The sequence below is a fragment of the Aquarana catesbeiana genome, linkage group LG08 (genome assembly GCF_042186555.1).
Source record: "Aquarana catesbeiana isolate 2022-GZ linkage group LG08, ASM4218655v1, whole genome shotgun sequence".
Lineage (NCBI taxonomy): Eukaryota > Metazoa > Chordata > Amphibia > Anura > Ranidae > Aquarana > Aquarana catesbeiana.
Window position 1 is genome coordinate 111,875,454 of NC_133331.1, and position 13,045 is coordinate 111,888,498.

The window sequence follows — 13,045 nt, forward strand, 5'->3', positions numbered from 1 at the left end:
CCAGTGCCACCCATGAGTGCCCATCAGTGCCGCCTATCAATGCCCATCAGTGCTGCCTACCAGTGCCCATCAGTGAAGGAGAAAACTTACTTATTTACAAAATTTTCATTTTTTTTTTATTTGTTTAGCAAAAAATTAAAAACCACAGAGGTGATCAAATACCACCAAAAGAAAGCTCTATTCGTGTGAACAAAATGATAAAAATTTTGTTTGGGTACAGTGTAGCATGACCGCGCTATTGTCATTTAAACAGCGACAGCGCAGGAATTGGGGTAAGTGCCTGGTATTGAAGTGGTTACTGAAAAAGAACATACGCATTTTGTACATTGATAAGGCATTACATAACCTCTTATCCTAAGGTGTGTTGGTTTCAGTAGTATGCTACTGTGGGTTGCTTTTCATATGCCTAGCTTTTAATATTTAAAAAAATTTTTTTTTTTTTTTTTTATGTCCAGGTAGTGTCATCTTTATGAAGCATCCACTGACATAATGATGTTCTGTTTTGAGATAATATTAATTATGTATGCTATTGTGGATCGCTTTTTATATGCCAGGCTTTTCATATGCTTACAAAATATTTTTTTTTCCTATATTATGTAGCACCCACTATTTTTATGATCAATTTTGGAAAAAAAACAAACTACGCATGCTATTATGGATCAATTTTTATATGCCTAGTTTTTCATATTTCTATTTTTTTGTGATGTGTTGCATCGCACGGAGTCATGTCGGGTTTTCTCATTTGCATTTTTAATTCAACTTTGTTGGTTAATCATGTGACCTCTTGTAGATACTATTTTCAAGTGTTACTTATTTGTTTTATCAGCAATGACTAAGGACTGTCCGAAACACAGCTTTGTACCTGCATTTAATAAAGAAATACTATTTTGGATGTCATCCTGAGTGCTTGACCATCCCTTTCCTTTATTCTGGTACGCTGGAGGTGTCAGCAGGGTCTTTTAAGTGGGAAGGTTGCAGCGCCTAAATACCTGTTCTCCTTAGCTGACCTTGATTGTCTTTGAGTGTCTCAGCCAGTCGGTAGGGAGAATCTCGGATGGCTGAGACACTTGTGGACATCGCTGGACAGAGAGGGACGTCCAATAAGTATTGGGGGGCTACTGCACACAAAAGGCTTTTTATCTTAATGCATAGAATGCATTAAGATAAAAAATCTTTTGCATTTTACAATCACTTTTAAGGTCACTATAAAAGGAATCCATAAAGAAAAAAAGGCTAGCACAACTGGTTAGACTTTTTCTGAGCAGAGCTGGAGAAAAGGCGTCCATCCTCCTAGGACAATGGTAAATTGTTTATTAAATGGGGGCGTGGCTTGGATGTTCATGTGAGAAACGTGCCTCACACCAGCTCCTGCATCCTGACCCAAAAAATCCTGCTTTGAGCCTCAATATACCGCCGCAATAGACCGCCAACTTCGCTCCCAGTGTGGAGCCACCCCTGACAAGGCACCTGGTCGCCATAACAATCAAGCAGGAATGTCTAAAGCAAAAACGGAGAGTATTCCCGCCGCCGGAGCGGCCCAACATGGCGGATCCCCGCTCCAACAGCGTGCAGGGAAGGAGACCTATGCCTCGGCGGCGGCCAAACTCGGCCAGTATGCACACGACCAGGGCAACACCAGACCCGGACACCAAGCACAGCCATCCAGCGCTGTTAAAGGAGCCAGAAACGGTTCTTCTGAGAAGCCTCCCCAGTATACACAACATGTGCCTGATAAGATGGTGCCCACGGCCTCGAGGAACGCAGTGAGTACCCCAGCCTCCCCTCCCCCTGCCACTGACATGGCTGACCCCTCTGACATGGGAAACACAGAGCCCTCGTTACAGGACATTCTTACAGCAGTACACTCCTAAGGCTCTTCTATTACTGAATTGTCAGCTGAAGTTATAAGCATGAAAGAGGGACTGCTACACATTAGACAAGATGTGCAGAAAATCAGGGAGAGAACCACTGCGCTGGAGGGAAGGGTGAGCTCTATTGAGGATGTATTACCCCCCCCCCCCCCTTACTCAAGAAGTACATAGTACATCATCTAAAACTGACGAAACAGCAGCTAGAGTTGAGGACATGGAAAAACAGACTCGGAAGGTTAAACATCCGTATAGTTCGGATACCGGAAAAATTCGAAGGGAAACATCCTGCAGAATTTATTGAAACATGGCTAGCAGACACCTTTGGAAAGAATAACCTCACTCCATTCTTCTTAGTGGAAAGAGCTCACAGGGTGTCATCCAGACCACCGCCATCAGGGGGCCACGACAGACCATTTTTGCTGAAACTTCTGCATTACAAAGACAGAGACATTATACTCCGTCTAGCCAGACAGAAGGCTGACATGGAAATACAAGGATCTGAAATATCCATATACCCAGACTTTTCTGCGGCTGTACAAAAACAGAGAGCAAAATTCTCAGAAGTGAAAAAAAGAATGCGTGCAGTTCCATTGATATACTCTATGCTATACCCGGCCAAACTACGAGTAGTGGCAGATGGATCAGTGCACTTCTTTGAAAGCCCTAACATGGCTGCTAACTGGCTCGACCGCCACGAGCGACACTTACGGGAGGATGCCCGAGGTCGCGCGCCAACATGAAAGCACTACACAACCTGCGTACCCTAAATCCCATGGCTCAATTTGTTAATACAGGAGTTTAAGAGAGACACAAATGACTCAAGTTGATACCCCTCACCTTATACCAATAACCTTTGTGACTTGACTTTAAAGACACAGGGCCCCAGCCCTCGTTATTACCCCCCAAGTAGCCAAGTAAACCATCAGAAATTTTCTGATGGTTTTGCCTAAATGTAACTACTATGCCTATGTTTGTTATAGGCAGACTGTGTTCTACTTTTTTTTTGGTGTTCTTTTTGTTTTCCAGCCCTGGTTAGGTGGGCTGTATCTCTGCAAGTGCCTATACTAAGCAACTCTGCTGCACATCTTTGTAACATGGATCGGACTATGTGTGAATGTGGATGGAAAACGCATACTACCTCTGGCTTGCTCGGGTGACATATGGTCATGGGTGCAGTGGTTCTCCTTTCAAGGACCGACCACCCAAAGGCGTGGGCGCCTGTTATGGTACTCTTCTTCTAATAGGTAAGCAGAGAGATAAAATCCTGTCCTGGAACATCAGAGGATTACATGACCCAACAAAGAGGACTGCCTTATTTACTTTCCTCTCACAGCAAGACCCCACTATTATATGTATACAGGAATCGCACCTTACTAGGGACACTACCCATCTACTACATATGTCCAAGTACCCTGTGCAATTCCACTCTGTACATACCAGATACTCCAGAGGGGTTAGTATTCTGTTCTCCAGGAACACAGCACATGATGCGCAAATAGACTCTGAAGGCAGATTTATTTTTCTAATGGGAGTATGGGAATCTCGAACTTGTGTTATTGCTGATATATATGTGCCCCCACCATTTACATTGACGGTATTACAATGCTTGGCTAGATTCTTATCCAAACACCCCCAACTACCGGTATATGTACTAGGGGACTTTAACAGTGCAATGGATATCTCCCTTGATGTACACAAAAAATACTGTCCCCAGGGCGAGCACTCCTCTGGCTAGGTTTGTAGGAGAGCTCGGACTGGTAGACTTTTGGAGATGTAAGTCTCCCCTCCAGGCCCAGTTCTCCTGCCACTCGCTGACGCATTCTACACTATCTCGTATTGATTTTGCACTAGGAAATGACTTAACTTACTGCTATGACCCGAGGGTGACATATTTGGCCAGGGGTCTGTCTGACCACTCTTCAGTGCAGCTTAGCCTGAACCTTCAAAAAACTCACATACCTGTGCACTGGAAGCTGAACCCATTTTGGCTTCAATTATTCACTGAGGCAGATAATATGCAAATGCAAATTAAATATTTTTTAGAAGCCAATAAACCTTCGGCTGCACCTGGGGTGGTATGGGACACCCTAAAGGCTTTCATTAGAGGGATGTGCATAAAAGAAATTAACTCAATTAAAACTAGGACCAGACAATGGGCCAACGATGTGGCTCAGGCGGTGGATAAAGCAGAGGAATTGTATCTGCAGACTCCCATGCCTGAACATGAAAGACAATGGACAGACGCACAGAAACTTTATCGTACTGTACATTTACAGCAAGCTGATAAAAGATTTTTCACATCCCAAACATACTTTGAAGAAGGGGAGAAAACTGGCCACATGTTGGCATTGATAGCTAGGTCACAACAGCCACCTCCGGTAGTACATAGTATTACAGCATCATCAGCATTAACGGTCACTGACACACTCTCCATTCTGAAGGAGTTTTGCTCCTTCTACCAGGACTTATACTCCTCTAGGGTGTCTTACCCTGCAGAGGAGTTGACACAATTTCTGGACTCAGTCACATTACCCCAACTTCAAGAAACAGACGAAAAACTTTTAAATGCCCCCCTCACCCTTGAGGAACTGCAACTTGCTTTAGCTACGTTCCCGAACTCAAGGGCCCCAGGAAATGATGGCCTACCAATTGAATTATATAAAAAATTTGGAGGAATACTCTTACCGGAGTTACTCCATACACTTATAGAGACGTTTAACTCAGATTCTTTGCCGAGATCTATGTATGAAGCGGTGGTGGTAGTCATAGTAAAACCAGGGAAGGAGCCTGATAAACCAGAATCCTATAGACCCATCTCACTTCTAAATATGGATCTGAAACTCCTTATGAAACTTATACTCATGTGGCTTTCACAAGTGGTGTCTAAACTAATACACCCGGACCAATCCGGATTTATACAGAACAGATCCACGGTAAATAACCTACGTCGCCTATATCTCAACATGCAAATACCCACAGATAACCAGGGACAAAGAGCTATCCTTTCATTAGATGCCGCTAAGGCGTTCGATAGTGTTGAGTGGGATTATTTATGGAAAATACTGGAAAAACTTAATTTGGGAGAAACTATCATTTCTTGGATTAAACTGTTGTACAAAGCGCCAAAAGCCCGCATTAAAATAAACAACACTTTTTCACCCTCATTTGATCTGTACAGGGAAACTAGACAGGGCTGTCCCCTATCACCCCTACTTTTTGCCCTAGCCATAGAGCCACTGGCGGCTGCCATAAGAGAGAATGTGGAAATAGTTGGATTTAAGCGGGGTGAAGGGGAAGATAAATTGGCACTTTTATGCTGATGATGCACTTCTATTTCTAGGCGACACGTCCACCTCTCTGGTTAAACTTATGGAATTAATCCAAACATTCAGAAAATTTTCCGGATTTAAAATAAATTGGGACAAGTTGACAATACTACCTTTAGACCCACTGACAGGACCCCTGCCTCGAGCAGCTGAACAGATTAAAGTAGTGAATAAATTCAAATATCTGGGCATAGTCATACACCCTAAGTTGGACCAATATATAAAGCTAAATATAGACCCACTTCTTAAGAAATTTCAAGAAAAAACGACCAGCTGGGTTAAGTTTCCCCTCTCCGTTGTCGGCAAATGAAACTTGATCAAGATGATCTGGAACCCACAAATATTATGTGCACTCCACAATGCCCCTCTTTGGATCCCTATCCATGTATTTAGGAAATGTAATACCATTTATCGTGCATTGATATGGAGAAAACAGGTCCCAAGGATCAAATTGGAAACCTTACAGGAGGCGAAGGACTCGGGTGGATTGGCGGTTCCAAACCCATTTTACTACTTTATGGCGGCTCAGCTGCAGCACCTAACTGGCTGGCTTTGCACTGAGTCCTCTGATCCTATTCGGAACATCGTGCGCACACAAATATCTGGCGATGGACTTGTGGAGTGCGTAGAGGCAGGCAAACTGGGAGACCTAACACTGCATTTTTCCAGTACCTACAACTTAGACATACTATAGCGACACAAGCTACAATGTCCACTTGGGAGCTGAGCAGGCCCACAGTGCTTACACAACTAATAATGTCATCATCCCGGAAGGGACGAATTTCCTCCGTATACAGCGCCCTCCCTTGTCATGTATCTAAGGCAATGACTTTGAATTGCAGAGCTGGATGGGGAGATGACATAGGACTTATTTCAGATGAGGAGTGGAACACCATACTAGATAACGTACTTAAAGTGTCCCTGTCCTCCTCTCAAAAACTTACCCAATTATTTATTATTCACCGTACATATCTCACGCCTGAGAAGTTACACAGGTGGCACAGAAGAAATGACCCACTCTGCCCCCGCTGCCTTATCGATAATGGTACACTTGTCCATATGCTGTGGAAATGTCCGAAACTACAAACGTATTGGACAGCAGTGATAAACACTATCAACAGCATATGGAACTTCAAACTTAAAACTGTGTCTACTGGGATGGCTAGATGAAGAGCAATACACACCCCACACCTACATTGCCATTTTGAGAACATTATTCCTGGCTAGGAAACTTATTGCTAGAAAATGGTTGTCTGCGATGGCACCCACACAAACAGAGTGGATTACGTCAGTAAATGACTCCCTTATTAGAGAACAACTTGTATACAAACACAGAGGTAGTACGAAAACATTTGAGAATGTATGGCACCCCTGGCTGGATACCCCTGGACTAGCTCCACTACGCCTGGTCCATAATAGAATCCTGGGCGGCAGAACCACATCGTCAAATGTACCACTTTAGAACTTAGCATTAAGGAGCATCTTTTAGATTGGGGGGGGGGGGGGGTATGGGGGAACGCCAACCCATTCACACAATTGCCTTAGATGAGAGTTGCCACGAGCATAATGGGCACTGCAGAGGTTGAACTGTATATAGTTGTTTTACCTAATGGTTAATACATGAAGATGCTACACATCGCTCCCCGCTGGTTAGGGGACGATTGTACCCTGCTCTGCTGGCCAGCCCTGATAGGACCGGGAGCAGGAAGAACGAAAAGACATAAGACCTATAGAGGATACACATGATCAGTAATGAGACCAGGAAATCATAACCACAGTAGCTTCATCATACAAGCATATCTTTATTTTTTAATGTGATGATCCGTTTGTTTTATACATAGCATATTAGACTGTTTGGTCATGTAACAGTGATATTTATGTGTCCTCACAGAATATAGAATCTGCTCTGTAAAATGGTATGAAAATGTTATCACTTTTTGTTTTTTGTGTTTGTTTTCAATAAAAAATGATCTGATTTAAAAAAAAAAAAATGTTTATTAGTTTCCCAGTGTCCAATTCTTTAGTAAGCAGCAGCATAACCTGACTGGAATTCCTGCATCCCCTAATAGATAAGAAAGTAATGTGGTTTCCGATTTGCTGTGTTTTGTTAAGAATGTGCATTGTTTACACTCAGAAATCAGCCCATTTGGCTAATCCATAATTGTGTGCTATTTAAATGTTATAGGTGTCCTTCTCTACGGACCTCCAGGATGTGGTAAAACTCTTATCGCCAAAGCAACAGCAAAGGAAGCAGGATGTCGCTTTATTAATCTGCAACCATCCACTTTGACAGACAAGTGGTATGGGGAGTCCCAGAAACTGGCTGCTGCAGTGTTTTCACTGGCAGTGAAGCTTCAGCCATCTATTATCTTCATTGATGAAATAGGTAATTTTATTATTTTGAGAATTCCGGTTGTTAAACTTTAAATCGAGGTTGGTGAAACCTTACATAAAGTTCACTTGAATTATGCCCATGCATCAGCACATTCTGAATATTGGACAGTCTGATCTGAAACAGAAGAAAACTACCCCTAACTTGACAATTTCTTTATTCAGTTTGAGCCATTTTTTGGGGATCACATGGGTTACATGGTTACCGTACACATTGACAGATGGTGTCATCTTGCACCATCTGTCTGATATGCATGGAAGCCTTTTGCACACTCCATGAAACACAATGGGAACAGATCTTTGTGACATTGCAATTTCACTACAACCAAGAGCTTTACTATAACATCTCTTGGCTGTTGGGATGGAGTAGTGGAAATAGGGGACGACTTAGGAATACAGTGCTTTATGGTAATTCATACATATCTTTATATAAAAAGGCTCTTGATTGAAAGTGCAAAGGTGTGGGGTATAAAAAGGCTGTATCTTTCTACCACAGTACATGGGTAGTGTATGGTAATAGTTTTACTCAACTTTGTTTCTGGAGGTAGCTGGGCTGCACATTTCCATTGAACATATTTTCTCATTTTTAACTTCTGTATCCATAAAGATTCTTTCCTTCGGAGTCGTTCAAGTAATGACCATGAGGCAACAGCAATGATGAAAGCTCAGTTCATGAGTCTGTGGGATGGACTGGACACAGATTATAGCTGTCAGGTATTTATCCGCGGCTAGCAGCCTTCTTTTCTTAAAGCGTGTTACCCCAAAATGTAAAATTTCAGGTATGTGTCTGTATTATGTAATTGTATTAAAAAGTAGCCTTTTCTCTTGTGATTGTTTGCGATTGTTATTCGGACATAAAATACCTGTTGATTCTGACAGTCCCCCCTGCTTTTCTTTTTTTATCCTGAACACGCCGGACATGTAAGGACAACCAATGTAGTGTGGTTAGCTTGCATCTGTGCCTTCTACTTAGGAACTACAGTACACTATGCATGCATACACACAACGTGCTTGTTCTCTCATGGACCCACCTTTGCCACACCCCCGTGCCCAGCTCGTCACAAGGAAGGACCAGTGTGCATAAGCCTTTGAAGCATCTGCCCTTTTCACTGGCACAGTGTGCCTGTACTCCAATTGGACTGCTGCTGCCACACCCTGCACTATTTGACTGACAGCGGCTGGGATATGCAACATTCATATCAAGCAGATCAGTGGATTGTCACAAGGAGTGTCCACCCCCATCTCTTTAAGCCTGTGATACGGTTAGGAATAGAGGTCACATTACTGCTTGTAATCAAAGAAAAATAAAGGTATATCTGCTTCAAAGATAATTGTGGGCTTCAACTATTTAGACAGCAGTGTCGGTTTCCTTTTTTTTTAGGTAGTTCCTGACACTGCTAGCTGCTAACACTATACCTTGATACAAGATATAAAATCATACATACAGAAAGTGTACTTCCTGCCATCCTACCTATAACTGGCCAGAAATATGCTTTGAACAGAAAAAAATGTAGCCAACGCAACAGTTTAAAACGACTTTTGGGGAGCGATACTCCCTGCAAAACACAGCACAAAATTCCCCAGCAATCGGCACTAGACAGTAAAAGGGACCCATACAACTTACTGAGATTTCAAAATAAAAACTGAGATCTCTATTGCCTACAAATATGGGCAGAAAGTGCACATAGAGAAAAATATCACCGCTCTGAAAGAGGTCTGTGAGGAACAAACATTTTGTCCATGCTGGAAGTAACAGGTGCAGGCAATGCTGGTAATTGAGAGGTAAACGAGAAATCCCGGACAGCCGCACTCAAAAGTAATCTTCGATCTTTATTTAAATATGATCATAAAAATACATGCCACAGCATCACAAAGCAGGAAAGTTGACGCGTTTCACACTGACTACAGTGTGAAACGCGTCAGTTTCCTGCTTTGTGATGCTGTGGCATGTATTTTTATGATCATATTTAAATAAAGATCGAAGATTACTTTTGAGTGCGGCTGTCCGGGATTTCTTGTTTACCTCGGAAAGTGCACATTTTAAGGTTCTGTCTGTATTGCTTGGTCTTGCTCTAATTTATGTGATCTACAACAGTATATCATCAGAGCAGGCATCCATGTACATTAGCATACGAAATGTACACCTCAGAAACTGAGAAAAATGTATTAAAGCTGAAGTTCACCTTGCTTCAGTGTAAGTATACAATACATGTGCCATATCTGGCTGATCCCTGTGGTAGCTGAAAATGGCCACTCTCTTCCAGATCCTGTGCAAAGCGGATGCCCTGCTGCTTGGTGAGCACAGGCGCTCACTTGCCACAGGCACCATTTTAGAGAACACTTTGCACTTTCATAATGAATGCAAAGCGTTCTCTGATTGGAGAAGTGGGGTTGTGACATTATGATCTCCACATCGTCCAGTCAAAGTAGCTGTGCCTGCTACTATGATTTCTAGCTTCCACTGGGATTGGTTGGATCTGCCAAATATGGCTTACTTGCTTATTTATTTTGGGATAGAAGAAATTGTGTATTATAAAGTTCAGTTGGGCAGTGTTTGAATTGTACATATATAAAAGTTTGCATTGGTCTGTGTACACAGCACAAGCCCCACCAATATTTTAGAAACAGTCAACACTGACTGGAAAAATCCAGTGGCAAATATGTCAGGCAACAGTCATCATTTGTGGGCACTTTAAATTGTATACTCCAACCTAGTAGGCTTTGTTTACCCTGTTGCAAGCTGAAGCTGTTTCTCTTATGGGCACCTAAACCTTTTCTGGGCTGGGCCAATAGGTGTCTGCTGTGTCCTCAGAAACTCGGATTTAAATGTATTTTATATAATACAAAATTGACGCTTCGTATTCTCCAGCTATATGTAATAGTCTGTACATTCTGTGCATAGGTGATTGTTGCTAGGCTTCACAGGAAATGAAGCTATGTATACAAATAGTGAAGTTAAAGTTGGGCTTTAAGGAAGTACATTCCCAGTAACCTTGTGACAGAACTCTGGGTCCTTGAGTAGTGTTAACCAAATAAATGACTCCAGGCATGAGTAAACAATTATTTATACATGTCTACATGTCATTTACTGTATTTAGAAATTTCATTCTAGGATAGCATTTTTATATAAGAATATGTGCATAGAAAAGCCCTTTTAAAACACTGGACGTCCTTATAAATTAATGTTTTTTGTTTTTTGTTTTTTTACAGGTGATTGTAATGGGGGCCACCAATCGTCCTCAAGATCTGGACACCGCAATTATGAGGAGAATGCCCACCAGATTTCATATCAATCAGCCGGTATGTTGATTATCATTGAATGCTAGCGGTTCCCCTATTAAATTATGTGTTAAATGGAGTAATGTTTTCCAGCTGATAGTTGACAGTGATTAATGAGCCTCAAAAGCCAGGTAGCTCAATTACGCAAATCTCGGTGGACCTTGTCATTGGTCAGGGAGGCCACTTAAGTACCCAGAGTTTGAGTTGCCAAATCAATGCTAGATTTGCATAATTAAGCACCTTGGTTTCAGGGTTGCTTGGGAATGTATGTGCAGGACCTTCAAAGTGTCTGCTTACTGTTTTAGTTAGTTGTATAGAGACAGGATTACATTTATAAAGGTACAGGGTTTTTTTCTCAGATCTCTGAGGGTCACACCTTATACTTTATTGAATATCAAGTTCCTAAAATGCCCCAAAAAAACCGACAACAGTGGAAAAAGGCTGCTTCAAAAAGAGCTGCTCTACACTCCAAGAAAATAGAAAAAACTAAAAACAATACATGGTTTTTATAATCATCTAAAGTACTGTATTTATACATAAGGCATAATGCATACTGGTTTCTTGTGAACGCTTTATCTTGTGAATCAGATTTTAAAAATGTACCTTTTTTCAAACCAGTTTAGCAGTATTTGGAGTTTGGGCGTTTATTTAGTTGGCCAGAATTTCAATTTATTCTGGCCATTGAAATAAACGCTGAAGTGCTCAATGCGCCTAGTGTTTAGGCACGTTTAACAGCATTTACACGTGTTTAACAGCGTTCAGATTTCTTTTTTTTTTGTGGTCAAAATTCCCTCTCCTAAATGTGATTTTAGGGTGTTCATCAAACATCTTCTAAACTCCCTGCTTCTAAACTGCTAAAAATGTCCATGTGTGCATTGACACATGGGATAACATAGAGGGGAGTTCAAGGGCAGAAGTGTGCATTGACACATGGGATAACATAGAGGGGAGTTTAAGGGCAGAAAACAAAATGCCTAAACTCACAAAAAATGTGAGTTTAACAGCAGCAGTGTGCATGAGGCCTAATTGTTAACAACCTTTGTGGATCTACATAATCCTAAAATCATCACATTTGTGTTAACAAATCTAACCTTCTAACATTGCAAACTATCGTTCTAAAAATGAGTTGATGCTATACACCAGCGATATGCAATTAGCGGACCTCCAGTTGTTGCAGAACTACAAGTCCCATGAGGCATAGCAATACTCTGACAGCCCCAAGCATGACACGCAGAGGCATGATGGGACTTGTAGTTTTGCAACAGCTGAAGGTCCGCTAATTGCATATCCCTGCTATACACAAATACTTGGCCTATAATTTGCCCTTTACAATCTGATATGGCAACAGAGGTCTTTGACGCATTCTCTTTGTCAATACATTTCACGGATAGCAACTACTTCTTCTGGACAGAACAAAGATAAGCAATTTTTCTAAATATAAAGAGAAACATGATTAGAAAAATCATGTATACAACAGCACAAAACCATTAATTATATACAGCTTTAAACATACTTGTCGGTTTAAAATAAAAAAAAAATCCAAAAGCAACGTGCCTGCACAGTGCTGTATAAGTAGCATTAGTAGGTAAAGCTGAAAGATGCATGTGAAACATTTAGATGGTGTATGTACCTTTCACAGATTAGCAGGATTTCAGGAGCCCATGAATAAAATTGTGATACTGCACAGCAAGTCAACTGTGGAAAACTCTGAAAAAAAAAAAACTTAAAGTGGAAGTTCAGTCAAAATTTAACGAAGGCTAAACCTACTCCTATTCTAAGCTTATGCTCTTTAACCCTATAAGAATAGATGTGTGTACTTATGTATTCTAAAGCTGTGCTAATCTGGTCCCATAATCAGCTGGCAGCTTCAGTGTAGAGGAGGCATAGCCGACAACAGATACCCCATAGTTAGCCTATGAGTGACGTCATCTCCCAGGCATTTGCAGCCGTTGTCAGCAATCTCTCCTCTACACAGAAGCCGCAGCTGGAGAGATCATGTGACTGGACCGGAGAAGCTTCAGAATAGTTAAGTATACAGATCTTTTCTTTACAGGGTTAGTTAAAATAGGCTTACAACGGGGGTGGGAGTAGCTTTAGCCTTACAGAAAAAATGTATAAGTGCGCAACCTATAAATATTCAAAATACAAACTTAATATCAAAGAACAATATTCATATTC

General features: G+C 41.5%; 1 protein-coding gene across 1 annotated transcript in view; it reads left to right on the plus strand.

The window, feature by feature from the left end:
• Positions 1–13,045, plus strand: part of ATAD1 (ATPase family AAA domain containing 1) — a 45,403-nt gene that overhangs the window by 20,936 nt on the left and 11,422 nt on the right. The window contains exons 5-7 of the mRNA XM_073596318.1: positions 7,383–7,583; positions 8,196–8,302; positions 10,799–10,888. Of these exons, the coding sequence (XP_073452419.1) occupies positions 7,383–7,583; positions 8,196–8,302; positions 10,799–10,888 (398 nt within the window). The remainder of the gene's footprint in view (positions 1–7,382; positions 7,584–8,195; positions 8,303–10,798; positions 10,889–13,045) is intronic.